The sequence below is a fragment of the Protobothrops mucrosquamatus genome, unplaced genomic scaffold (assembly GCF_001527695.2).
Source record: "Protobothrops mucrosquamatus isolate PMUCROS unplaced genomic scaffold, P.Mucros_1.0 scaffold3428, whole genome shotgun sequence".
Classification (NCBI taxonomy): domain Eukaryota; kingdom Metazoa; phylum Chordata; class Lepidosauria; order Squamata; family Viperidae; genus Protobothrops; species Protobothrops mucrosquamatus.
The window spans coordinates 91536-119055 of NW_015389408.1; the positions used below are offsets into that span (position 1 = coordinate 91536).

The 27520-nt window shown below is 40.7% G+C and overlaps 1 protein-coding gene across 1 annotated transcript; it reads right to left on the minus strand.

Annotated features, from left to right (window-relative positions):
• Positions 1-7124: 7124 nt before the first annotated feature.
• Positions 7125-27140, minus strand: LOC107297633 (zinc finger protein 532; the record flags this gene model as incomplete). Its single annotated transcript, XM_015826995.1, has 8 exons — positions 7125-7137; positions 8242-8597; positions 9862-10009; positions 10348-10460; positions 17692-17970; positions 18657-18819; positions 23323-23499; positions 26959-27140. Coding segments are annotated over 8 exons (1431 nt in total), but the record flags the coding sequence as incomplete, so codon positions are not given.
• Between the last annotated feature and the right edge of the window lie 380 nt (positions 27141-27520).

Consider the following 27520-nt stretch of genomic DNA (forward strand, 5'->3'; position numbering starts at 1 on the left):
TGCATGTTTAAAGTTGTCAAACAGTTCATCAATAAATAACAGTTTTTCATAATTCTTTAGGGGCAAAGCAAAAAGAGCCCCACATTTATTTACATATGAAATGTGTTTTAATACAATAACTATGGACAAAATGGGTACTGTTCAAGAGTGTCAACACCTTTCCTTCCCTTGATTTTTAAAAAGAGAACATTTACTATGCCAAACTCATGCAAGTATCTTTCTCTCTTATCTATACATATTTACATACATTACATAAATTACATAGAATGTTTTTGCATTTTAAAAAAGTAGAAAACTGGTACAGTGAGGGAAAAAAATATTTGATCCCCTGCTGATTTTATACATTTACCCACTGACAAAGAAATGATCAGTCTATAATTTTAATGGTAGGTTTATTTTAACTGTAAGAGGCAGAATAACAATAAAAAAATCCAGAAAAACGCATTTCAAAAGTTATAAATTGGTTTGCATTTTAATAAGTGAAATAGGTATTTGACCCCTTCGCAAAACATGACTTAGTACTTGGTGGCAAAACCCTTGTTGGCAATCACAGAGGTCAGATGTTTCTTGTAGTTGGCCACCAGGTTTGCACACATCTCAGGAGGGATTTTGTCCCACTCCTCTTTGCAGATCCTCTCCAAGTCATCAAGGTTTCGAGGCTGACTTTGGCAGATCGAACCTTCAGTTCCCTCCACAGATTTTCTATGGGATTAAGGTCTGGAGACCGGCTAGGTCACTCCAGGACCTTAATGTGCTCCTTCTTCAGCAACTCCTTTGTTGCCTTGGCCATGTGTTTTGGGTCATTGCTATGCTGGAATACCCATCCACAACCCATTTTCAATGCCCTGGCTGAGGGATGGAGGTTCTCACCCAAGATTTGATGGTGTCTGGCCCCATCCATCGTCCCTTTGATGCAGTGAAGTTGTCCTGTCCCCTTAGCAGAAAAACACCCCCAAAGCATAATGTTTCCATCTCCATGTTTGATGGTGGGGATGGTGTTCTGGGGGTCATAGGCAGCATTCCTCCTCCTCCAAACACGGTGAGTTGAGTTGATGCCAAAGAGCTCAATTTTGGTCTCATCTGACCACAACACTTTTACCCAGTTCTCCTCAGAATCATTCAGGTGTTTATTGGCAAACTTCAGATGGGCCTGTACATGTGCTTTCTTGAGCAAGGGGACCTTGCAGGTGCTGCAGAATTTCAGTCCTTCATGGCGTAGTGTGTTACCAATTGTTTTCTTGGTGACTATGGTCTCAGCTGCCTTAAGATCATGGACAAGATCCTCCTGTGTAGTTCTGGGTTGATTCCTCAACGTTCTTATGATCATTGAAACTCCATGAGGTGAAATCTTGCATGGAGCCCCAGACCGAGGGAGATTGACAGTTATTTTGTGTTTCTTACATTTGCGAATAATTGCACCAACTGTTGTCACCTTCTCACCAAGCTGTTGGGCAATAGTCTTGTAGCCCATTCCAGCCTTGTATAGGTCTACAATCTTGTCCCTGACATCCTTGGACAGCTCTTTGGTCTTGTCCATTGTGTAGAGTTTGGAATTTGATTGCTTCTGTGGACAGGTGTCTTTTATACAGGTAACAAGCTGAGATTAGGAGCACTCCCTTTAAGAGAGAGTGCTCCTAATCTCAGCTCATTACCTGTATAAAAGACATCTGGGAGCCAGAAATCTTGCCGATTGACAGGGGATCAAATACGTATTTCACTCATTAAAATGCAAATCAATTTATAACTTTTTGAAATGTGTTTTTCTGGATTTTTGTTCTTGTTTTTCTGTCTCTCACTGTTAAAATAAACCTATCATTAAAATTATAGACTGATCATTTCTTTGTCGGTGGGCAAACATACAAAATCAGCAAGGGATCAAATAATTTTTTCCCTCACTGTAAAGGGAATACAGATGTGGGAAAAGCAAAAAAACAAAACAAAACAAAATGAAGACCTTTTGTGGGAGTGTAAGGGACAACAAACAGTATCTTTTCTGTCCTTTTCAAAATTCTTCTCCAGCAATAATGGGTGCAACCTAAAATGTTGTTTCCTACCCCCCTCCCCTCCCCCCACAAAAATAAAGCACCAGAAGAGGGTGGAGATGGTTTGGAAGAATTTAAGAATCAAATGGTTCTAAATTAATACATTCCTGCCAGAAAAATATAGGTAAACAACTACACAGTGTAGAAGTGATGATCTGCACCCTCAAAACCTTCACAATCTTTTTTTAAAGTCTTCACAGTCTTTCAACAGCTTTGGTGTAAACAGTAATACTGACATGTACACACCCACAAGCACCTTAAATACATTTTCCTTCACAGTTCAGAGACAACTTTCATGTGCTGAACGGGATTTCTCAAAGACTCTCCAGTACTGAAGTGATGATGGACAGCACCATCTCTCAGCAAAATCCTGTCTGGATATCTGATCTCTGAAAATATCCTGGCCAGACTCACAACCTGTTCCTATGTGGGTTTTTTTTTAATCTGCATCCAGTTTTGGTCACCACAATATCAAAAAGATGTTGAGATTCTGGAAAGAGTGCAGAGAAGAGCGACAAAGATGACTGGTGGGGCTGAAGGCTAAAACACATGAAGAACAGTTGCAGGAAGTGAGTATGTCTAGTGAAAAGAACAACTAGGGATGACATGATAGCAATATTCTAATATTTGCGGGGCTGTCACAAAGACGAGGGGGGTCAACTATTTTCCAAAGCACCAGAAGGCAAGACAAGAAGCAATGGATGGAAACTGAACAAAGAGAAAAGCAAGATAGAACTAGAGAGAAATTTCCTGAAAATAAGAACAAACTGCCTTCAGAAGTTGAGGGTGCTCCAACACTGGAGGCTTTTAAGAAGGAACTGGGCAACCATTTATCTAAAATGGTATAGGATCTCCTGCTTGAGCAGGGGGTTGGACTAGAAGACCTCCAAGGTCTCTTCCAGCTCTTGTTATTCTGTAATCTCTGACTGGATCTGATTCAGAACTGATTTCTCGTCCAATTTCTGATTTAGCCTGATTTCTAAAAAGCCTTGCTATGAAAAATAGAACTTCAGATCATTGCTTCAGCTACCTTGATCTTATACCTGTAGATTATTTGTAGACTCATAACCAACAGAATCACAAACATGCATCCAGAAGAGTGACTGAGAGCTAGTGTGATCTAGTGGTTAAGGCACCAGGCTTAGGAGATTGTGAGTTCTAGTCTCGCATTACACATAAAAGCCGGGTGGGTGATTTTGGAGCAGTCATTCTATCTTAGCTATGATGTCAGGTTTGAGTGACAAGCTGGTCAGTCAATTTCTGTCGCAACCATTGGATGAACACTTGTTTGAAAACAAAAGTAGACTCTGCCCTTGCGGGAAAACATTAGGAAGAAAAAGAATCTATAAGAGTGACCTCAATTGGTCTAAACACTGTAGTCCACCATATTCTGTACCATATTTAGGAACTGAATTCCTACATGGGAACTGTCTAAAATGCAGATTACACTTTTTTTGGAAGGATTAGCTTTGCATCCCATGAGATCCGGAGCACAAATTGGTAAAGGAGCTGATATGATGGAAGAACTGAGAAATCCCAGATTCAAATGTAACCTTGACTCTGAATTCCTGTGTCCTTAGACAAGATGCTGCCTCTGACTCAATGCTTCCCACCTCAGTGGGATAATAGAAATAATAACAATTATCTCTAACAGGAATGCAAGAAATGTCCAGATAACATACACAAAGCATTTGGAATAATCTAAAGCACTTTATAATTCCTAATATTACCTAGAATCTTAATCTACATGATGTATATATATAGTCTGTACATTGGAATGTCTTTTTTTTAAAAAGAATTTATATAATCTTTCCAAATGCAGAGGCCACTAGATGGCTAGAACTATTTATTTATCATTATTTATATAACAGCTTTTACATTTCAAGTGCTTTATGGTTTTTATTTCTCTTTCTATGATGCAACATGATCCCTGCATCACACAATCCTATGACTAACATTTATTTAATGTATATCCTGAAAAATTCATGATTCTAAAATGGCAAAAATTTCATCCATCGGCTTGGCAATCACACGACTTTCAGACTTTAGCAATTCCTTAAATTTGCTCATACATCATGGGAGACTCAATTGAGAGACCCCAAAGATCTTGGATCCCCTTCTTTGTAATTAGCGCCATGCTGAAAATTTCTTCTGCATTTTACCCCACTGTTCTCATTAAGCTTGATGAAAAACAAACAAGGATTCTTGTAGTGATCCTGGTCAAAGCAGCTGGGTGAGCTTCAATCCTTTTGCAATTGTTCGTATAAGTGTTTCAACTCGCCACGGCCAACTCACTGCGGCCAACTCAACATGGCCCACTTGCCACAGGAAGAGTTACACTATTATAGAAAAAATAGTGGAACAGGCTCATTACAGATAGCATGCCAAAGGAGGGACAAAATGAAATGTGAGTGACAAAAATTAAAATATTTTTAAAATTAGTTTAAATCAGGGGTAGTCAACCTTGGCTCTTTTATGACTCGTGGACTTCAACTCCCAGAATTCCTGAGCCAGCTAAGCTGGCTCAGGAATTCTGGGAATTGAAGTCCACGAGTCATAAAAGAGCCAAGGTTGACTACCCCTGGTTTAAATGATTACATTGAATAGTTGAATTGTCCTGCGGCGAGTTGTCCATGGTGAGTTGACCCATTCATTCCATCTCAGTCTGCCTTACTTCCCACATTTACCGCAATAAATGCCAAGGGAAGACATCTGGAGGACATTCCTCCAATGGGAGGTCAGAGACTGGAGAAGAAACTTCTGCCACTTTAATGCAAGCTCAAAAACACCACCAAATGAAATGACGAATCAGCCTAAGAATAAAGCAGAAATACTGCCGTGGGGGATAACCCTTTCAGGAAACTGGAAGACATTTTCAGCCAGGGCTAGCTTTATCCAGAAAGTTAACCTCTATGGAAACAACTACACAGAATTACTCCAAATTCAAAGCATGGTGGCAATAACTCAAATGCCTCCAAGGGATCAGAAGCAAGGCAGGAGGGTATGTGAGGTTCAAATACTCTAAATAGCTTCGAATTATCTATACACATTCATAAGGCAGCAAAAGGCCCAATTCAAATAAAAAAAAAATAAGACACACACACAAAAAAACCCCTCAAAGTACACAAAAGGTTCACAAAATTGCAGGGTTCGGAAACACTAGGAAATAGTCTAGCCCAGGGGTCCCCAACACCGGGTCTGTGGACCGTCACTAGTCCACAGCATGCCAGAAACCGGTCCGCACAAAGAAGTGAAGCCCCATCCGTGGGATGCAGGCAGCATATGAAACCACACCCCTTCCTGTCTGCAGAAAAATCTCTCTCCACCAGAACCGGTCCCTGGTGCCCAAAAGGTTGGGGGCTGCTGGTCTAGCCAACTATTTTTTAAGACATCATTGCTGATATGTTTTCCCTCACCACACACACCTAACCCCCCAAGACAATACTTTAAAGCAGGGCTTTCCTAATCTTTGAGGTGTACCTCCTTTGGGGAGATGCAGACAGAGAGTCCAGGGGAGATGTGAAGAACCTTTTACTTGTACCTTACTACAGTAGATCCAATTTCCCCAAAATTTCATTGTATTGTTTTCATTGTTCGTTTAATTTTGAGAGATGTGCACACTCGGATTATACTAGAGGAGGTCTGATGGCAAAACATTTAGGAGCCCCTGCTTTAAAGAGATCCCTTGGCCTCTGACCATATTAAAACAAAGCACTAGAACAGGGGTCCTCAAACTTGGCCATGTTAAGACTTGTGGACTTCAACTCCCAGAATTCCCCAGCCAGCTGGGGAATTCTGGGAGTTGAAGTCCACAAGTCTTAACGTGGCCAAGTTTGAGGACCCCTGCACTAGAAGCACTAACATGAGTTCATGGCTGATCTTACAAGTCCCTTACAGCAGTAGTCCCAAACCTTTCCGGCTTTGTGGACTGGCAGCAGTGAACGGGCAGGGAGAAGAGGGGATGATTCCACATAAGCAGCAGGTGAGTGTGCTCGTGCGCGAACCTCCATTTGCACAAACAGCAGGCACACACACCTGCCGCTTGCGCAGCCTGGTTCCGAAGGGCTGTGGTCTAGGGATTGGGGACCCCTGCCTTACAGGATAAATTTGCCAAGAACAGCTGACATGACTATGATTTTAGAAGCCGAATTCTAGGAAATCTGAAAATCATGCTCAGGCTCATGGTCCTCCAAGTCCTATGATCTTAACATTCAGTATGAGAGAAAGAAACTTACAAGACATTAAGTAATGTATGAGAGGGCCACTGAGGGCCAATATCAGCTAGCACCCGTGCAGGAGAGATTTTCCATCATTACGGTGCCCAGTTATGAGTGCATATTTGAATATGCAATTAAATTAAATCTTTATGAGACAGCCCATAAATCAGTGGTATTGCATGCAGATGATCCCCAATTCAAATCTCTACACAAGATCTAGTCTGGGTCAATCACCGGGACCAGAGATTTTAGTCTTCCAAGCTTTCAGACTAGTGCTGGAGCCCTACCTCAGAGAACTTCTCTCTGCCAGAATTAATGCTTTGGGCTATTCCATGCATCATATTTATGTGGCGAATTCCTATTGGTTGATTGGTGTGTTGATGGCCAACGATTGGCTGTTGTTTCCTTGTGTTCAAATCTCTATGATTTAATTCGTATCTATAAATAAAAGAATGCTCGACATCCTATAAAAACTGCAGTTCAAGAAGACTGACTTGACACATGACTTTCTTTTACCCCTTAACTGTAACTTGATTGACTGTAGGTACCACACATTTAAAATAATTAAGCTTATTCTGCATCTTATATACTGTAACAGACAAGGACAAACTTAAAATACTGAAAAGCATCTTCAAGTGGCCTTTAAAAGGTCCTGCAACATTCAATGAGGCCTCTGAAAGCTCAACAGAGGACTATGGAGACAGACAATGATTAAAAGAACACATAGCAAAGTCCTCCAAGACTTTTCTTCTCTGCCAGCACCACTGGGGGACCCCCCCCCCCCGCAACTGCTTTGATTCAACTCCTTTTCATTCCAATGGAGCTCTTGCAAAGAAGATTAATGCTCACGGACTGAATACTGTACTCAAGAATTTTCTCTATAGAGAAATCCTTAAATTGAGTAGGTTTTCCAAAAACACCTGAAATATTTAAGCAAGAGATCATATTAAATGATCCTTAATCCTCCTAGTTATAAGAATTGGGCTATTCATTTGTGGGTGCAACTACAACTGCTCCTTGACTTGCAACAAAAAAAAACCCTATTTGCTTTTTAAAAATCCTTCTCTTCCAATATTGCTCAGACACGCAATTCTCCTGACTTTTCATTCAGATATGTGTGAGCTGATTTTCAGCACAATGTTGGCAATATCAAACATTTCTGGTTAAATGGAATCCAAGGATGTGTACCCCGTGGCTGTCTTTTCCTAGGTTAGCGTGACCTAGTTTTCTGGAGGGGTAATGCTGGTGGGGAAGGAAGTATTTCATTGGGGTTCTTCTTCCCAGGGAGTACGAGAACGGAACACATGGGAATTTTTCCAAAGCTGCTCAGGCAATCTCAGAAAAGGATCGCTTCTGAAGCAGCTTAATAAATCTAAAGTATTGCTCCAACTTTTAAGAATTCTGCTTTGAAACAATCCATTTGTTAGAAAAGACATAAGCAAGAAAGACAAACAAAACAGAAAAAAAAATCCCACTAAATACAAATACAAACATGTAACAAAGACTATGAAATTTCTTTGTTTAAATATATACAAATTCTTTTAGACTCAAATACTGCTTTTTTTTAATGCTGTCTTTCAGGGAGTGAATGACGAATGACTACTTATAAATTTCTATAGCGATTATGAGGTGAGGAAGATAAATTGAAATATAGAATAGAGTAGAATCTATTGCAACAGCCTAGGAGAGAATTGTTAAAATTTACGGTATGGTAAATCTTTTGTATCCCCCAAAGAAAAAGTCAACTCCATTCTGAAGTAGAAAGGTTGATTTCTTTTTTTTCTCCTCTTTTTTTTGTTAGATGTTTTTGGAAGATGTTTATGGGATGAAAGAAAGGAGTTCCAGTAAAAAGTCGACTTGAGTAAGCAAACCTAAATTATTTTCGGTAGGGCACACAGGAGTACACCCACAAATTCCGTCGAAGACAAAGTTTCCAGAAACGCGTGTGAAACGTAAAGGACAGTCTCCGCCTAGCTAAGTACCTAAGGAGGAGTCCCGACCCGAACAAGAGGACGACTAACAGAAGAGGTCTCGGTAAGTGTTTCGAAACAGGCTGAGGTTCCTTCAGCTTATGGACAATGAAGAGATGCCTAGACAAAGAGACATGGGACGTATAACAAAGACCGCATTCCCTGCACTGATAGGAAGAGCCATCAGATTTGTGCTGGGGAATATGTTCGTGGAACTGAAGCAGGTTCTCGGTTGTGAAGCCACAGACGGCGCATTTGTGAACTTTAAAAACATTGATTTTCAACTTCTTCAGCGGCTGGGTGATGGCCCCTCGAGGGGGCCTAAATTCCAACACGGGCTCCTCTAATTTACGCTTTGGACTGGGAACCTGAAGAAGTTGAGAACAACATTAAACAAGTCCATTAAAGAGACAAAGTACAACATGGCTAGTCACTTTCATACAGAGTTCTTGTCAGCGAAATGAAGTTTGAGACAGAAGTCCAATCTGCAGTATAATGTATAGAATGAACTTTCATATATTATGAAGACGGTGACCACCATAGGGTGACTTTAAGAAGGAAGTCATAGTGGATTAAGAGGACAGGCATTTCATCCATTATTAGACACAATAATGTCTTTTTCTATCTTTACAAAGTAGGGTTGTGTCCTTTACAAGGGTAATAAACAAATGGTACCAGACAAGCAGCAGGATATGCCCCAATCACACATTTCTAAAAAAAGGGATGTGCAACGTTTTCCCCAGTCCATGAGTCTGCTATATCAGGACAAAGACAAATGGAAGGGGCCAGGGATAAAACTGTATTTGATTTAATTTTAATTAGATACAGCTCATATGATGACTCCCCATGGACTTACTGTAAATCTTTTTGCTGTTTCCGAAGATGAAAATTCAGTGGCAACGTTTTGAAAGAATTCTTTGGTCTGTACCAAAAGCTTTGAGATCAGGGCACAGGTTTCAGGTTATAGAGAGATGGAAACTACACGGACTTTGATGGACCTACACAACAACCTTTTTAAACCTCAGATGCCATATATATCTGGGGAGTAGACTTGACAGACATCTGTTTCTAGCAAAACTAGTTCTCGAAGCACAGCTTGCCTCTGGCCTGTTTCCAGAAAAATGGAAACAGGCACAAAAGATGCCAAATGTTCCATCATGCAGATATTTACCAGCTATATCTAATGTATACCGAACAGGAAACCCTTTCCACCTGCAGACTATATGATCTCAACATGCTCTGTAGCCTTCTGATTAATCTGAAAAAGCCATAAAGTCCCAAAGGCCAGTTCGGCGCTTAGTATATTGTGCTTGGAGGAGAACCACGGACCCTTTTAATCCATGGACTCAGTTCCAAGGTCAAATCATAGATAATGAAGCAACAAATGAGACCTGAGATAGGAATTGAGAGGGTTGCTTTTCTAGAGCTTTTGGTTATTCTTTACCTTCTATAAAAGCTTCCTCCCTTAGAGTTTATCTTTATGATCCATATACAAAAGGGATACACTGCTATGACCAATGTTTCGATTTTTGACTTCCTGTGAATGCTGCTATAAAGGAGGAAAAAAATATATGCATGCTTCCACAGAACTATAACCCACAACGATGCATCATGAAAAACATGATAGCTCACCTTCGTGTCTTCCTTGATTTCACTTTCTCCCATGTTAGTGGATTCTGCCATTTCTTTCACATCAGGTTCTTTAATGCCATGCATCAACTGAATATGTTTTTCTAGCATTAATCGCTTAGTAAAAGTTCTTCTGGAATCCGGGCAATGCCTGAAGAAAACGTAGAGCAGGCTATGAACAGATAGCATCAAATGTGGGTTGTGCCATCCAAATTATACCCAAAGATGAAATCAATACCTAACCAAGATGCATGAAAAGTGAACGTTCGCCTTCTCCATGACTCTGAGGTAAGCCTACAAGATAAAAGATCTGATGGACCCACTGGGGGGTAGCATCATACGAATAACACCCACAATGATTATTCAAAGATTTTGCAAATCTGAAGATCTATGGGAAATCTTTGGACAGTTGCCTGGCCTGGTACTATGTGGCACTGCTGAATATTTGTCAGCTTACCATAAACAAAAACTTTCAAAAGCAGAACTTACGAGCAGGTGTAAACTTTCCTGATGCCTTTGTGCTTGATACGATTGTGACGGCAAAGACTGTGCGATGAACTGAATGATTTGTCACACTGACGACAAGGATGTTTCTTCATTTGCTTTAATGAAAGGAAATAAAACATTGAAGAAAGAGCAGATACCTTTAAACGTCAACAGAGGGATTCAGATTGCAGCTTTAGGGAGAGCATCCTGAACAACAGGGACTCTTGGAAACAATCTAGCAATCCTAGGAGGACACAACTGCAAAACAATCAATTGTGTGCAGATTTAAGTTCTTAACACAACACTTAACACAAAACTTCTGAAATAGGATTGAAGTTCATCATGTCTGTGTCCAATTCCACCATGTCCACTAGAGGGAGATGCACACAGTTCATTTTTGAAAATGATGAGAATTACTTCTCCCTTACTTGTAATAAGTACCTACAGATAGTCCTCGATTTATGCTAAGTGACCAGTTGAACTTACGACGGATCTCCCCGAGGCTACTTAAGAACCAAATTCAAACTTCTGATAGCCATTTCCAACGTCACACGATAGCATTTTGGGCACTTGGCAACTGACTCACATTTATGGTTGTTTGTAGTGCCCTGCAGTCACATGCCACAATTTAGGATGATTTTGATAAAAAAAACAATATTTACTTCTGTTTTCTGGCAAAAATTGTCCATTGCAGACAATGGGTTCATTTAACAACTGCTGCATTTGCTTAATGACAGGGGTGACCCACTGCCCAACGCCCAATTCCAACTGCTTCCCCAGGCCCATAGAAGTCAGGGAGAGACATTAATATAGACCAGATGTCAAAAAGCAGAGGAATGAATACATAAACACAAACCCCAGTTGTTAAATGTAGGTCAACACAGGGATCCACCCAACCATCTTTTTCCCCCCCCATTTTTTGTAGTCAGATCTTCTGCCAGAGTGTTTTGCCCCAGATTCCTATAATCAATTCTTTTAGGCTTATAGGCACAGTGCTTTAAATTCAAAAGCAAAAAGATACTACTGAACACATGTGATGCTTATGCAACACTTTCTCTGTAACTCCCTGACACAGCTGCATCCTTTTCCAGGTTCCACCTCTCCAACTGTAGAGGTGAAAAAGGAAACCGAGGACCAGAAAACGTGCAGACTTCTGCTATGTGGCCTATTTCAAAACTTCTTTATTCTACAGTCTTCCTGTAGAGTCAGTTTCCGGATCCGTGTGGCCAAAACAGTATGTGAGACCTCTGTCAAGTCCTAACATACAGCAGGTGATCAATTAAGCCATGGAAAGTCTGGAAGTAAGTGATTTAATGTTGAGTCTTGATTGGGGACCCAGACAGCAGTGCAATCCTGTGAAAACATGTATACTTTAAGTGGGTGCTGAAAGATACTATCTGGGTATCCATGGAGAGTTTGAAGTGTCTTTCTACAATCAAATCTGAAACCCTACACAACCCTCCTGCAGACCTCCTTCCCCAGGATAAATATACACGAGCCCAAGGCAAATAAGGGTTGAGGGTTTACCTAATTAACTAAGAGGACTGGAGACTGACCTGTTGAAGAACATCTATGGTTTGTCCAGCTTCAAGAGTTTCCAGGGGCATCTAAAGGACTGCTGTTACAACCACATGATACCACCTTCTCTAACCTGGTACTACCAGAAATACAGGATATTTAATTTTTTTAAATCCAGATATCTGGAGTGTGCCTTGATGAGTTCCCCTCCTGAACTGGGATGAGAACTCTGAAGTCATTTGATCTAACTTTTGAGTCCACCCAGCCCACCCACCATCTCTCTCCCTAGCTCAAAGTTGAGATAGGATTCTAATTCATGAAAATACCCCTATTTTTGATAAAACACGTGATTGGTAAGAGAAAGCTTTCTCCATGAGTATAGAGGGTTACTTCCCTCCCTCTCTGCATTTGTCTAAGAAGAAAGAGGCGGAGAAGAAAGACATCTGAAGAAAAGCAAGACTGGGTGTTGGGTTCAGTTCAGAAGGAGGGGCTTTCACTCTTTAAAATTTTGCTCACTGAGATACGCTGGCCGTACAGGGACAACTCAACCCATGGGCAGATTACATTCTGAGCCCTGTTTCAGATCACATCACCACCCCCACCTGTCCTAGGGATTCATCCTCCTTTGATGGATGCCATTCCTTGATTCACATCAGGCATCTTCCAGGCCTTGAAGCAACCTGAAAGCAGCAACATCATCTCTTTCAACAAAGCACTCGCAAGCAGAACACCCTGCAACTGAAGGTTGGAAACCACAATCCTAACACACCATATCTGCTACAGACAGAGTGGTGCAGTAGTTAAGGTGCTGGAGTATAATGTGGGGACAGAGATCCGGATTCAAACCACCCTCAATCACAGAAACTCAGTGGAGGGCTTAGAAGCGGTTGCCTTTGCCTGCTCAACCTACCTCTGGGACTGTTTTTGTGAGAAATATGTTGTCTGAGCTTCTGGAAGAAGATAGTTTTGCTTGCAAGCAAATCAACAAAAACATGCATCTTCAGCCATCTGCCCGCAGATGTGCAACCCTTTTCACTCATAGCTTTGGAAAGAAACTAAATCTGCATTTTATTACACCAGCTTACTTCAACCAATTATTCTGGGGAGTAGCTGGGGAGCAATTTGGATAAGACCCTGCCCTGATTAGCGAAGGTGCACTGGCTGAGGATGATGAAAGCTGCAGTCCAACATACCTGCAGTTTGAGGAAGGTTGCATTGCAGCATCTCTCACCCAGCGACTCAGACCTGTAGGAAGCTGTTTCTGTTACTACTAATATCTTGGAGCCAATTTCATTTTCACAAGATTTCCCACGGGTCCGTTTTCTGCTTTCTTCCTCCCATACTTCCTCAACCCTCTCAAGACAGCAAAACTGGCATTATTTTTATTAGGTTTACTCCTGCCTAGGGGTATGCACTGAGTATCATCACAAAAATTTATGAATCAGCTCCCCCACACCCCGTTTGCTCAGGAAAGGGGAACATAATTTGCTACTCCTATTCAGCATTTGAATCATACATCTTCCAAATGTATTTGCTCTATACCTGGCCTTTCTACCATCTCCCAGGACCTTCTCCCAGCACTCAGCAAATGTTCCCTAATTCTTGCACATGATTAGTCCACTCTAGCTTTGACAATGGAGTTGTGCAATTGGATTTCCATAGATGTAAAGGAACGTGCCTTTTAATTCTTTCTATTGTCAGCTGGAAAGCGCTCAGTCTGGGTTCAAAACCAGACCACCGTGCAACGGAGTGAGCTCCCGTTCCTTGCCCCAACTCCTGCCCACCTAGCCTTTGGCGTATAGCCATGCTGGCCTCATAACCATGGAAAATGTCTTCAGACAATGCTGGCTCCCTCAGCCAAAAAACAGAGATGAGCATTGCATCCTAGAGTCGAACACAACTGGACAGGGAAACCTTTAACTTTTATTGTATCCTAGAAGCTCCCACCTCCAATAGTCTAATGCAGGGCTTTTCAACCTTTTTACCCATTGTATCACTTTTAGGATATGGCAATATCCGAGTACCACTAGTCGCCTAGCAAGGTGTCAAAAACTTGATGACCCCCCCAAAAAAGGAAAAAAGTGATAAAGTACAGGTAGTCCTCGACTTACAACAGTTCGCTTAGTGACTGTTCGAAGTTACAATGGCACTGAAAAAAGTGCCCCCCAAGCCACAGCCAAGCAAGACACCTGCCTACCCACCCGGCTGCGCTCTTCCTCCTGTCTGAGGTTTTCATTGTTGTGAGCATTTCTGTTGAGGATTGAAAGGGTGGGTGGGGGGTGTTCGGTTTTTATTCCCCCCGTCTGCTGGGTGGTTGCAGCAGGTTTTGGTCACTTCACGTGACTCTGGGACACTGTGACCGTCATAAATATGAATCAGTTGCCAAGCATCTGAATGTAAATCACAAGACCCTGGAGATGCTGCAACATTCCAGCTGATCGGCGCTTCTTCTGGGCTCAGCAGAAGCACCAGGATCAGCGCCAAGCTCCAGCCGTAGCCTGGTGCTGATTCTGGCGCTTCCACTGAGCACTGACAGCCCCAAAGAAGCACCGATCAGCTGGAAAGCGGCACTGATCCTGGCGCTTCCGCTGAGCCCTGACAGCCCTGCAGCTCCAGCCATCTCTCGCTCAGGCTTGTGCGGTGCTGCCACCGGTTCAGCTCATTCCCCTCCCCCGCTACCACTTTTCTAGGATGGTCGCGTACCACCTGCCAGGTGCCAATGTACCACAGGTGGTACCCCTACCACTGGTTGAAAAGCCCTGGTCTAATGGACAGACAACTGAGAAAATGTTATGCATGCAAAATCTTATAGATGTGTGACAGTTCATTGTTTATAAAGCATGAACATCCATCGGGGCCAGTTCAGTTAGTCCTTACTTAGTGACCACTTGCTCAGCAACCATTCGAAGTTACAACAATGCTGAACATGAAGATTTATGACAGTCTTTGAAATTGTGGCCATTGTAATGACTCTATGTTAATATGATTGTTATTCAGGTGCTTGGCAACTGGCACATAATTATGATGGTTGCAGGATCCTACAACCATGATTTGTGACCGTCATTGCTAGCTCCCAACAAGCAAAATCAATGGGGAAGCCAGAAGGAAATCACAAGTTGTGGTCATGTGACATCAACAACCAGGCATGATTCACTTAATGACTGCAACTGGAACTGTCAGAACTATCATCACAAGTCAATGCGGTCACATGATTTTTCATGTTACGACTGCATTGTTTAGCAGCAGAGTTCCAGTCCCAATTATGGTCATTAACTGAGAACTATCTGTATTGTGATGTAAACCTTGCCCTTTCATACATGCATTGTGCTGTAGCATGCAGATACACAAGAACTTGGGTTGTGATGCTTATAAAGTCCTATACTTGGATCATGCCAGGGGCAGACTATATGTTAGAATTGATCCACGGAATGAAGCTGTTATATGAGGCTGTTTTACTGAGCAGAGGGAGCAGACCTGCATTCTCAGTGACTAATACGTGATGTCAACAAAGACAGCATCTTTAATTCATTAATAGAAGAGTAGCTAGTTTTAATCACGGAGTGCCCTGTGGCTGTTGTTTTCACTACAACCCTTCTTTTTCTTGGTCATTTTTAATATTTCAAATAATTTATAAAGCACTTACCGTCGTGTAGCACATAAAATTTTAACAATAATGCAAAAAATACAAGCCTTTTCTCACAGATCCAGATGGCCCTAACTTTTCTGTAAGGCTGTGAAGACCCTGTTTTCCTTCAGGTGTTAGGGCCAGGATATTATTAGGTGCATTTGGTTTTGTGAATTCTTGAGATGCCATGATTATGGCATTAATGATAATTTCCAATTGTATCGTGTTTTGTTTATGTTGGATCCATTCATCCATATATGTGTTGTGTGTGTGTATGTGTGTGTGTGTGTTTTTAAGATGGGAATAAAAAAATTATATAATGATTTTTTTTCTAATGTTTTTCCCATAAGTACAGACTCCCAAAGTCATGCAGCCAGCTTTCATGCCTAAGGCAAGACTAGAACAACTTCCTGGTTTCTAGCCTGGTGTCTTAGCCACTAGACCAGTGTTTCTCAACCTTGACAATTTTAAGGCATGTGGACTTCAACTCCCAGAATTCCACAGCCAGCATTGCTGGCTGTGGAATTCTGGGAGTTGAAGTCCACATGCCTTAAAATTGTCAAGGTTGAGAAACACTGCACTAGACCAAATGGTCTTTCTACAGCAAATATTCATTCATTCATTCATTCATTCATTCATTCATTCATTCATTTTGTATTTCTTAACCTCCCATCTGCCTCGTATAATATAAATAAATAAATGCATCCCTACAAAACCCCACTTATCATGTTGGAGAGATATTCTGTAATTTAATACAATTTAATGTAATGGAACTTGTAGTCCTAAATTCTTAAAAATTGTGAAAGGGTAATTAACTGCAGACTTATTTCTGAAGCTAATTTATTACGTGTGTGTACACTTATAAGGAATGCAAGAGAAAAATGCACAGGCAACCTTTTTTTAACAAACATAATTAATTTCATTTACTGAATGGTAGATGTTCACAGTTTCTTCAATACTGCCAAAAGAGTCATCTTCTGAGGCATGGTATAATCAATACATTTCACAGGCAATTCAATTCAGAAACAGACAGCTACTAAGAATAAAATATAATTCACTAACACTAATTCAGCACCAACTTAAAAAGCAGTTTGACTCTAATGTTTATACTGGTTGTGCTCATGGTACATGAACATCCCCTAGCCACCCACTCACCAGTCAACAGATTCACTGTCTTGTGTGCTGCATCAAACAACACAAGATGTCTGGACCTATCGTGCAGCAGTCATATTTTTTTAGTTCTTTAGTTCTTACAATGGCTACAAAGGAAGTTGTACTGGCCTTTCCACTTCCTGTCTTTTCATGTTTTTCTCCAACAAACAGAAGAAATTTTAAAATCCAGTGATAGGATTGTGGTCAGCACTGCTCAGACAGATTCAGGAGGGTTTCCCCCCCCCCCCCTGCTCCTATCTGGCTGAAGGGAGAGACCGAAATAGAAGAGACTATTTGGGAGTTCCCCAAATAATTCATTTTTGCTGGTCTCTTGTAAACTCAGGAATGAAGAGCTAAATAATATTCAGATAAGTCACTTCCTTCATAGAGAGAGATTTAGTTGATTGGAAGGAATTTGTTGAGTCCAAACAAGGCCAGAGATAAACAGTTCATCTGTGCAGGCTGGAGATTTTTCATGACACATATATCCTGCCTCAAGGATCTCAAGACTCTGTTAAGCATGTCATAAAATACAGGCAGTCCTCAATTTACATTCACAACCGAGCCTAAAATGTCTGTTGCTAAGGGAGACTAAGTGAGTTTGTCCCATTTTGCAACCTTTTTGCCACAGTTGCTAAGTGAATCATTGTAGTTAAGTTGGTAATGCAGTTGTTTAGTGAATCTGGCTTCCCCTTTGACTTGGCTTGTCAGAACGTCACAAAAGGGTGATCACATGACCCCGGGACTCTGCAACCATCATAAATACATGACAGTTGCCAAGTGTCCACATTTTGATCACTTAACCATGGGGATGCTGCAACGGGTCGTAAGTGTGAAAAATTGTCATAAGCCATTTTTTTCAGTGCAGTTGTAACTTTGACCTGTCACTAAATGAACTGTTGTAAATGGAGGACTACCTATAGAGCCCACATATAGAAGGATGTTAGAGCAACAACTTATTAGCACTGATGATGTTACCTAGTTTGGGTAATGAAACGTCTGCAAGAAAACAAGCAAGCTCAGAGAACACCAAGGACCCCTCAACAACTTACTTTTCCGTGCTCTTTTCTCATGTGGGATATGTAAACATCTCTCTGAGTAAACAGCCGATCACATTCCCAGCATGTCCAGCCAGGATTAGACACTTTTTTGGGCTCTGCTTTCTTCACAGAAGTGGGGGGATTCTTCTCTGCTTTTTCTGTCCCATTGATGGATTTTGAGTCCTCTTTATTGTGACTGACTGAATTCTGGATGGTAGGCTTTGTACTCAATGGCAAATTGATACCAAGATTCGGTGGTCCTTCAACACTTTTCAGTGTCCCATGCATAGACTGTGGAAGGAAGGAAGGAAGGAAGGAAGGAAGGAAGGAGGGAAGGAAGGAAGGAAGGAAGGAAGGAAGGCAATTAGATTATATCTGTTATTTAAAAGGAATATTGGAATATTCAAGATTCAAGTGAGTTTCTTTTTTTTATTATTATGGGCTTGTGTGCAAATAGTTGGGCATTTTATCAGTCTCATGTGACAATCAATCAGAGATAATTTAGGGTCACAATTTTGATGACCCTATACCATGATATTAGAAGACCTTATGCAATGACAATCAAACCACAGGAGACTTTGTGTGAGTAAGCTGAAATCTTACACAAGATTTGGTCTCATTGCATAAGGTCTTCTAATATCATAGTATAGGATCATCAAAATCGTGACACTAAATTATCTCTGAGATGTCACGCCATTTGAATTTTTGAAGTTGAAGGCATTTCAGAGCTTGAAAAAAAAACACAAATTTCAGTACTGTTCTGGAACAGTGAATTAGTAGTTGACGTGGTAATGAAGAGGGACGCTCATCCTTTTTATCTGAATGCACTGCTAAATTCAGGAGTTTGCTCACCTTATAAGCCCAGAGTATCTCCCACTTTCTGACATCTACCCTTGATAACTTCTCTATTATTAATTATCATCCCTTATTGTTTTATGCAATAGTGTTGCTTCCAAGTAAAAGTGGATGATTTGTACCTTAATATGATCCATCATGAGTTGTTTCTGTGCATACAACAGCGAGCAGTCCGGACACTTGAAGACAGATACTTTCTGGTTTTCAATGTGCTGGTCAAAGTGACGATACAGCAATGGCTGCAGGGTAAACACTGTGTCGCACATGGAACATTTGTATATTATTCTAAAAACCAAAGAGAGTTGAAGAAGTAATGACTGCCCATTGCAGTCCTTTAGTTCACAGAATGACTAAACAAAAGTGTTACTTGCAACAACAACAACAAAAAACCACATTCAACATTCTTTGCCCCCAAATCGATATATTACAATTTATTCAGATGCATTTCTCCAAGTAAGAGATACTTACAGAATATTTGGACATGATTGAAATGTTTTCACTTGTGCTTGTTATATTAGGATTCATACTGGCAGAAATTCACTTTGCCTCCAGATTTGGAGAACTATATGGAGGAAGAATGGAAGCCTACCTTTCAATCCTGCCTCAGTATGGACCCTAACTTCTGTATGTTAGCAATAGCATTTAAGGCTTATATATTGCCCCATAGCACTTTACAGCAGAGGTCCGCGACATTTTGGGCACCAGGGACTGGTTCCGTGGAGAGAGGTTTTTCTGCGGACCGGAGGGGGCGTGGTTTTGTGTGCTGCCTGCATCCCGTGGATGGGGCTTTGGTTGTTTATGCAGCCTGGTTTCTGGCATGCCGCGGCCCAGTACTGGTCCATGGGCTGGGGGTTGGGGACCTCTACTTTACAGCACTCTCTGGGTAGTTCACAATGTAGAGGCCCCCAGCAATCTGGGTCCTCATTTTACCAATCTAGGAAGGATGGAAGGCTGAGTCAATGTTGAACCTATCAGGATTTGTCTGCAATAATGCACTTTAACCACTGCGCCACCAGGACTCCATATTAGTTCCATAGATGCACAGTTGTGCTCAAACAGACATTCCTTACAGGTCTTTCAACTACTAATATGTAAAGGTCAGGAACATATCCAGAAGGGCGCAGTGATATTGGACAAAAGGCTAACGAGTATGATCCATTCCCTGCATTATAAATTCATTCTAAGGAAGTTTCCATGACATTCAAAGACTCTCAGTGTGAATTGCCAGAGGCAACAAAACACAAATTATTTTGCTGTTAATCAGGAAGTGTCGTCAGTCATTTACCATTAAGGCACATACTGATATTTTTGCCCCAAACAACATTTGAAGCAGGCACTGTTCCTCAGGCAAAACATTTGTGCAAGGTCAAGAGCTATCAAAAGTATTGTGGTGGTACCAGCAAAGATTTTTAGGTTTCTTTTCTAATCCCTAAGTTTCTTTTTAAATGGAAAAGCATTCTAAATGACTAGAAGTTAACTATTTAAAGCAGTCTGGCTTCACTGATAAAATAATGCGAATTTCCTGTTAAAGTTAACACAAATATCAATATTTTTACTGCAACATAAATTTTCCTAAACATGGGTGACCAATGTCTGAGAAACACGGTGCTCCAATTCAGTCTCTCAAACTCCTAAAGAACTGCAGAAAGCATCTGGTGTTGCTGTGACCAGATGGAAGGGACATGGCCAAATTGAAAAAATTGAAAACTTGAATCAGATCTTCCTTATGGTATCTTCCAACTCTAGAAGTGTACAGTTCTATAATATCTCAGGATCATAACAAGTGATAATCACATTTTACCAATATGCCCAATATTGTTCTTTATTTTCAAAAGTCTAAAACAAAGGTCCAAGAATAGCAGAGGCTGTTCATGAAAAAAAAACCAGGCACTGCTTAAGGTAGCAACATCCTAAAATACATCCTATATAGGCTTGGTTATGGGAGGAGGTATAGAGATAACAATCAAGGAATCTATAAAAGAGTTTTTACAAAAAATACAGCTTTGCACAGAGAATGTGCAGAAAATGCAGAGTGAATTTCAAAGCTATGAGTGCAACAGAAATCAAAATCACGGAGAGAATATCATCCAAATCCTCCTTATTCTTACTAACCCTCTTCCCTCATAAAGTCTTTTTATTCTTGGCTATGGTTGCATCACAAACTAGCCAACCACATTACAATGTAATATGAGGAATACAGGCAGCCCTCTACTTACAAACATTTGTTTAGTGACCATTTAAAGTTACAATGGCACTAAAAAAAGCAACTTATGACCGTTTTTCACACTTATGACCATTGCAGCATCCCCATGATTATGTGATCAAAATTCAGACGCTTGACAACTGACTCATATTTATGACGATGGCAGTTTCGCAAGATCACATGGTCACCTTTTCTGACCTTCTGACAAGGAAAGTCAATGGGGAAGCCAGATTCACTTAACAGCCATGTTACTACTTTAACAACTGCAGTTGCTTCACCCAGCAACTGTGGCAAGAAAGGTCGTAAAATGGGGCAACATTCACTCAACAGCTGTCTTGCTTAGCAATGGAAATATGGGGCTCAATTGTGGTCATAATTCGAGGACTACCTGTAAGTCAAAGCAGAGTAATAAATGGATTATCATCATGCAGACACTGAAAACAGGTCATTGAACAAACATTTCAGTTAACCATAGGTGTTTCCCATTCACCTATTAGGCTCAGAATTCCTGTTGCTAAGCAAGGCAATTGTTGAGTTGAACCCAATTTTACAACCTCTTTTGCCACAGTTTTTAAGCAGATCATTGAGGCTGTTAAATGAATCATGTGGTTGTTAAGCAACTCGAGCTTCCCTCACTGACTGTCGGAAGCCAGCTTGGAAGGTCACAAATGGCGATCCTATTATTCTGGGGCACTGTAACTTTCCTAAATGCATGCCGGCTGCCAAGCTTCTAACTTTTGATCACATGACCATAAGGATGCTGCATGGACATCAATGCAAGGATTGGTTGTAAGTCATGTTTTCAGTGCCACTGTAACTCTGAACAGTTCTTAGAACCATGACTGTAAAAGAAGGGCTGCCTATATTTGGAAATCCCTCAGCAATTTCTAACTGAAGCAACTGATTCCAGATATTCAAAATGTTGCCATCATTTTAAAGCTGCTTTGCCCTCCATTTGTATACCATAAAGGCTATCACTTCTTTTGCCCACAGAAACATGGGCTTCCTTTGTCACACTCAGTATCAGGGTCTTTTGGGTCCATTATTACAAGTTTCAAATTTCTTTGTTAGCATTTAACTCACTTCCTTTGAACAGGAACTGATGTCTAGGATTTCAGGGGCATCCGTGAAACAATAGCGGTAGTAAAAATAATCAAGATGATTATTGAAGACATCCCTATTTTTTATGTGTATAAAAATGGCTGGCTGGAGAATTCTGGGAGTTGAAGTCCACAAGTCTTAAAGTTGCCAAGTTTGGGCACTCCTGCTCTAAAGAATGTCATTTATCCTCCAGGCACAGCAGCTTCCTGTTCTTTGGTTCAATTGTTGCCACTTGTGTAATTCAGGATTATCTTTCTCTCTGGTCCAGTGATTTGACCAAAACAGGATTTCCGTCTTTCTGCCTACTCTCCAATTACAACTGCAGCTAATAGCTAAGCCAGGGATGGGGAGTGGGGAACAAGGGTAAATAGTCCATAACTGAATTCAGCAGGATATAAAATGGTTCACTGAAGTTAACTCCCACACAAAATAGTATGGTGGAAACGTAACCCAATATATCAGATCCAAATGTCAGTTTTAAAGGCCATCCATAGTGGAAAAGGCAGTAAGCATTCTGGCTTAACAGAAATTCTCTCAAAATAATCACTCTTATATGCATTGCCCTGAGCCAAAATCAAAGAACACTCTTAGTGCAACTCCTCCATTTGTAGCATCTAAATCAGGCACGTCAAACTGCCGGCCCATGGACCGGATGCGTCACACCGAAACCACGCCCACCCCATTGCCGGCAATGGGTGAAAAGTCACAATACATTGCGCGACGTCACGTGATGTCGCGAATTTGACATGCCTGATCTAAATGGAGGGGCAAAAACCCTCAAATTCAGAACTTTTCTTTTAGCTTGAGATGGATTGCTCCAACCTTGCAAAAGGAGCTTATTTTCTACCTGAAATATCTGATACACATTTTATACATCTTATATTGCAACTGCATTGTCCAAAAGGCACAGCGCGCGCCCTTCAGCTCTAGCGATATGAATTACAGATAGTCTTCGACTTACAATAGTTCATTTAGTAACCATTCTATGTTACAACAGCACTGAAAAAGGTGCCTTGTCGCCATTTTTCACACTTATGACTTTTGCAGCATTCCCATGATCACATAATTAAAATTTGGATGCTTGGCAACTGACTCATATTTATGACAGGTGCGGTCTCACGGTGTCATGTGATCTCCTTTTGTGACCTTCTGACAAGCAAAGTCAGTGAGGAAGCCAGATTTCCCTAACAACCATGTTACTAACTTATCAACTGCAGCAACTGTGGCAAGAAAGGTCGTAAAATGGAACAAAACTCACTTAACAACTGCCTCACTTAGCAACAGAAATGTTGGGCTCAATTGTGGTCATAAAGTCGAGGACTATCTATACTAAGTGCTTTTGCCTTTCCCTGCTTCTCAAATAGCATATTTTTTTAAAAAAAAGCTCTACCACTTTATACAGGATACACTTCTTAAGAAAATAAGCATACATTATGCCATTTGAGCTTCAATAATTTCTGGAATTTAACAAAAAGAACACTTACTTAGGCTCTCCTATTTTGATTCCAGGATGTTGTGTATAGGCATGGGAATGGGTGCTGGGTGCTGATTTGAATGCCATTGGGCAAATAGGACACTTGTAGAAGACTTCACAATGAGAACCTTGAATATGGGACTTGAGTGCAGCCACGTCAGAATATACCACGTTGCAGTGGACACAGCTGTAAGAAAGATAGGATAGAGGTTGTAAATGATACTGCTATTTTTTTTCTACACAGATTTCTAACTGGGCACAGAATATTACTCAAGCAGAATTACAGAAAAGAAAGCATGAATTCGTCAATAAACATTGGAAAAGATTCTTATTGTAGCTGAAAGGAAAGCAATGGGTGATGGAGTAGGGCAGGACCCAGAGGTGGTTTTTCAAAAGGCAACTGGACTTTCTCTGTTTTTCCTTGAAGATGTTTCGCTTCTCATCCTAGAAGCTTCTTCAGTTCTTCACAACTTCTTGGATAATAATAACAATAACAACAACAATAATAATAAAGTTGGAAGGGACCTTGGAGGTCATCTAGTCCAACCCCCTGCTCAGGCAGGAAACCCTATACCATTTCAGACAAATGGCTGTCCAGTCTCTTCTTAAAAACTTCTAGTGTTGGAGCATTCACCACTTCTGGAGGCAGGTTGTTCCACTGGTTAATTGTTCTGTCAGGAAGTTTCTCCTTCGTTCTAGGTTGCTTCTCTCTTTGATTAGTTTCCATCTGTTGCTTCTTGTCCTGCCCTCAAGTGCCTTGGAAAATAGCTTGACTCCTTCTTCTTTGGGGCAGCCCCTGAGATATTGGAACACTGCTATCATGTCCCCCCTCGTCCTTCTCTTCATTAAACTAGACATACCCAATTCCAGCAACCATTCCTTATATATTTTAGCCTCCAGTCCCCTAATCATCTTTGTTGCTCTTCTCTGTACTCTTTCTAGAGTCTCAGCATCTTTCTTACATCGTGGTGACCAAAACTGGATGCAGTATTCCAAGTGTGGCCTTACCAAGGCATTGTAAAGTGGTATTAATACTTCACTTGATCTTGATTCTATCCCTCTGTTAATGCAGCCCAGCACTGTGTTGGCGTTTTTGGATGAGAAGCAAAATGTCTTTAAGGAAAAACAGAGAAAGTCAAGTTGCCTCTTGAGGAAAAAAAAGCCCCTTTGGGACAACATGGATGACTGAGAATCTCCATAGATGAATAGGGAAAGAGATTTTACCTTCCTACATGAAACATAGATCTGCGTACAGAGACATCCTGGAAGTGAGATAAATTCACAACAAATAATAATTTTTAAAAGATCTACAATTGTCTTTCCGGCAGTACAAAAATAGAGACAGCCAAGGCAGTTGCTCTTTGGCAGCTGTATCACATGGAAGAAGTTCCCTAACATTCCTTGTGCAGGATGTAAAGACACAGCTGGGTGAGCCTGGTCAGAGGCTTGCTGAGAGAAGCCACAGTGGCCAGGAAAAAGGTACACCTTGGGCCTCTGTTCATTTTAAATATTGCTATTTGGCTTTATACCTAGCAGAAGGGCACAGCTAATAAAAATGATTACAACTTAATAAATATTTATTTATTTATTTATTTATTTAATTACATTTTTACCCCGCCCTTCTCCTTGCGGACTCAGGGCGGCTGACAGCCTGATAAAAACAGATACAAAAATACCCCAAAACTATCTTTAAAAACAGAATTAAAATAAAATATTAGATTTGGCCATTTTTAATTTTAAAATTGTTTTTAAAACCCCGCTAAAATTTCCCCTTAGGCCAGTCCTGCTAGTTGAAATAGCCATGTCTTAAGGGCGCGGCGGAAGGAAGGGAGATCCGGGATCACCCGGATCTCTGGGGGTAGTTCGTTCCAGAGGGTGGGAGCTCCCACCGAGAAGGCCCTCCCCCTGGGAGTCGCCAGCCGGCACTGTCTGGCTGACGGCACCCTCAGGAGACCCACTCTGTGGGAGCGTACCGGCCGATGGGAGGTAATCTGCGGCAGAAGGCGGTCTATATATAACATTGACGATAAATCTGCGGCAGAAGGCGGTCTAAATATAACATTGACGATAAATATAGTAGAATTTAAAAGGAAAAAAAAGATAAGACAATACATCTTTCCTTCCATATCAGGTAACTGCTTTTCAAAATTCTGAGCTATTCACATGTGTGAACTATGATGTTAAAATATGTCCACGTATAAGATATGAGGACAATACAATACAGGAGATAATATATTAAGATAAAACCATAATAAAATAACCGTAACTTGGAGCCATAGAATTGCAATGGGATAGATGTTATAATTGGCTTAGATTAAACTATGCAAAACTTGTATTCCCTGTTCTCAGGGTGCAATATGAGACAATGGAAGCCTTACTATATTTTTATGAGCGCTACGTGGCGATCAAGCAAAAACAAACTAGCTTTCATACATGACATTTTGAACTATTTTTCTTGCCAAGATCAGTCCATACTATACATGGAAAGATGCTGAAAATTTACTCCAATCTGTGCAAAGTAAGGAAGTGAAAACCAGGGTTTCCTCCTACATCAGTGTTTTCAAATTTGGCAACTTTTAAGATATGTGGACTTTAATTCCAGCCAGCATGTCCACACCTCTTAAAGTTGTGTTTGAAAAACACTGGACTACATTGCCTTCTGAGATGTAGACGCCCTATTTCTATTGCCTTTAAGATGGAATTGAATGCCAAAATTTTCCACAGGGCATTTGGGCAGAGAGTTGTGATACTTTAGCTCAGCTGGAGAATTGTGGTGCTTTACCATCATTTACAATCATCACTTTAAATCTTAAGCAGTGTGTAAAATGTGGTATAATTTATATGTTTGTATAAGTGTAGAGGGCATAAGGAATGGCCCTGAAGAACAGGAGGAAGAGTCCAAGGCTGTGATCAGATAAGCAGCCGTGGAGGCTGTTCCAAGAAACTAACTTGAGTAAAGATCTCAAAATCTCATACTACAGACAGAACCACTATTTAATAAGCAAAAACAAAGGTTATACGTACAGATAGTCCTCGACTTATGACTATAATTGATCCCAAATTTTCTGTTGTTAAGTGAGACATTTGTTAAGTGAGTTTTGCCCAATTTTATGACCTTTTCTGCCACAGTTGCTAAGTGAATCACTGCAGTTGATATGTTACTAACCTGGTTGTTAAGTGAATTTGGCTTCCCCATTGACTTTGCTTGTCAGAAGGTTGCAAAAGATGACCCTCAGACACTGCAATGGTCATAAATATGAACCAGTTGCCAAGTGTCCGAATTTTGATCACATTATCATGGGGATGCTGCAAAGGTCATAAAATGGTCGTAAAACTCTGAGAAACAATCGTCAGTCACTTTTTCAGTGCCATTGTAACTTTGAACGGTCACTAAATGAACTGTTGTAACTCAAGGACTACCTGTGCAACTTGATCCTTTGTGAGACAGCAGTTAGTTTGGTCTGGAAGGTAAAAATATATTTTCTGATGAGAAAAATTTCCCATGAGGCTTCTACCCCCTTAATCAACAAGATAGAGATAGTGATCAAGATAGTGACAAAGGAAAGGCATACTTCCTTTCCAGTCCCAATAGAGTGTGACTTTTGTATATATTTGAATAATTTTAAATCATCGTCATCATACTAACCGGAATCCAACTCTTCTTGTATAATGCAGGCAATTCTTTGTGACATGAGTTTGGAAGTGGACTGATCTGCAAATGGCCCCACATTCAGGACATGTATATGGAGATTTATGCTGATGTATCCTCTGATGTGATGCAAAACTGCACAAATTTGGAAGCAACATCTGGCAGATACTGCAGGTCTTCTACAGAATTAAAAAAATTGCGACAATCAGCCATTGAACATAGGCACAAATACTCCACAGTACAGAGTTGGTTACGACCTGCCAGAAACCTTTGAAATAAAATCACATTAGGAAATACCAGCATTCAAAATAATAACAGTAAAATGGCCATTACCTACAATTGCTTTGTCTTTTGTCCTTTTACACATTCAGATTAAAAACAACTTGCACATTACAATCCGTAAGGTACAAATGTTTCTTCACTTGCCTTCACTTCTTACCCTTTCCTTTTCTACCTTCTTTTCTCTTCCACTAAGATGAAATTAGATTGTAAATTCCTTGGTACAGATCTCCCTTCTTTTGTTTACAGTGCCTCCCTTTGATTGCAACCAATAAAGTGT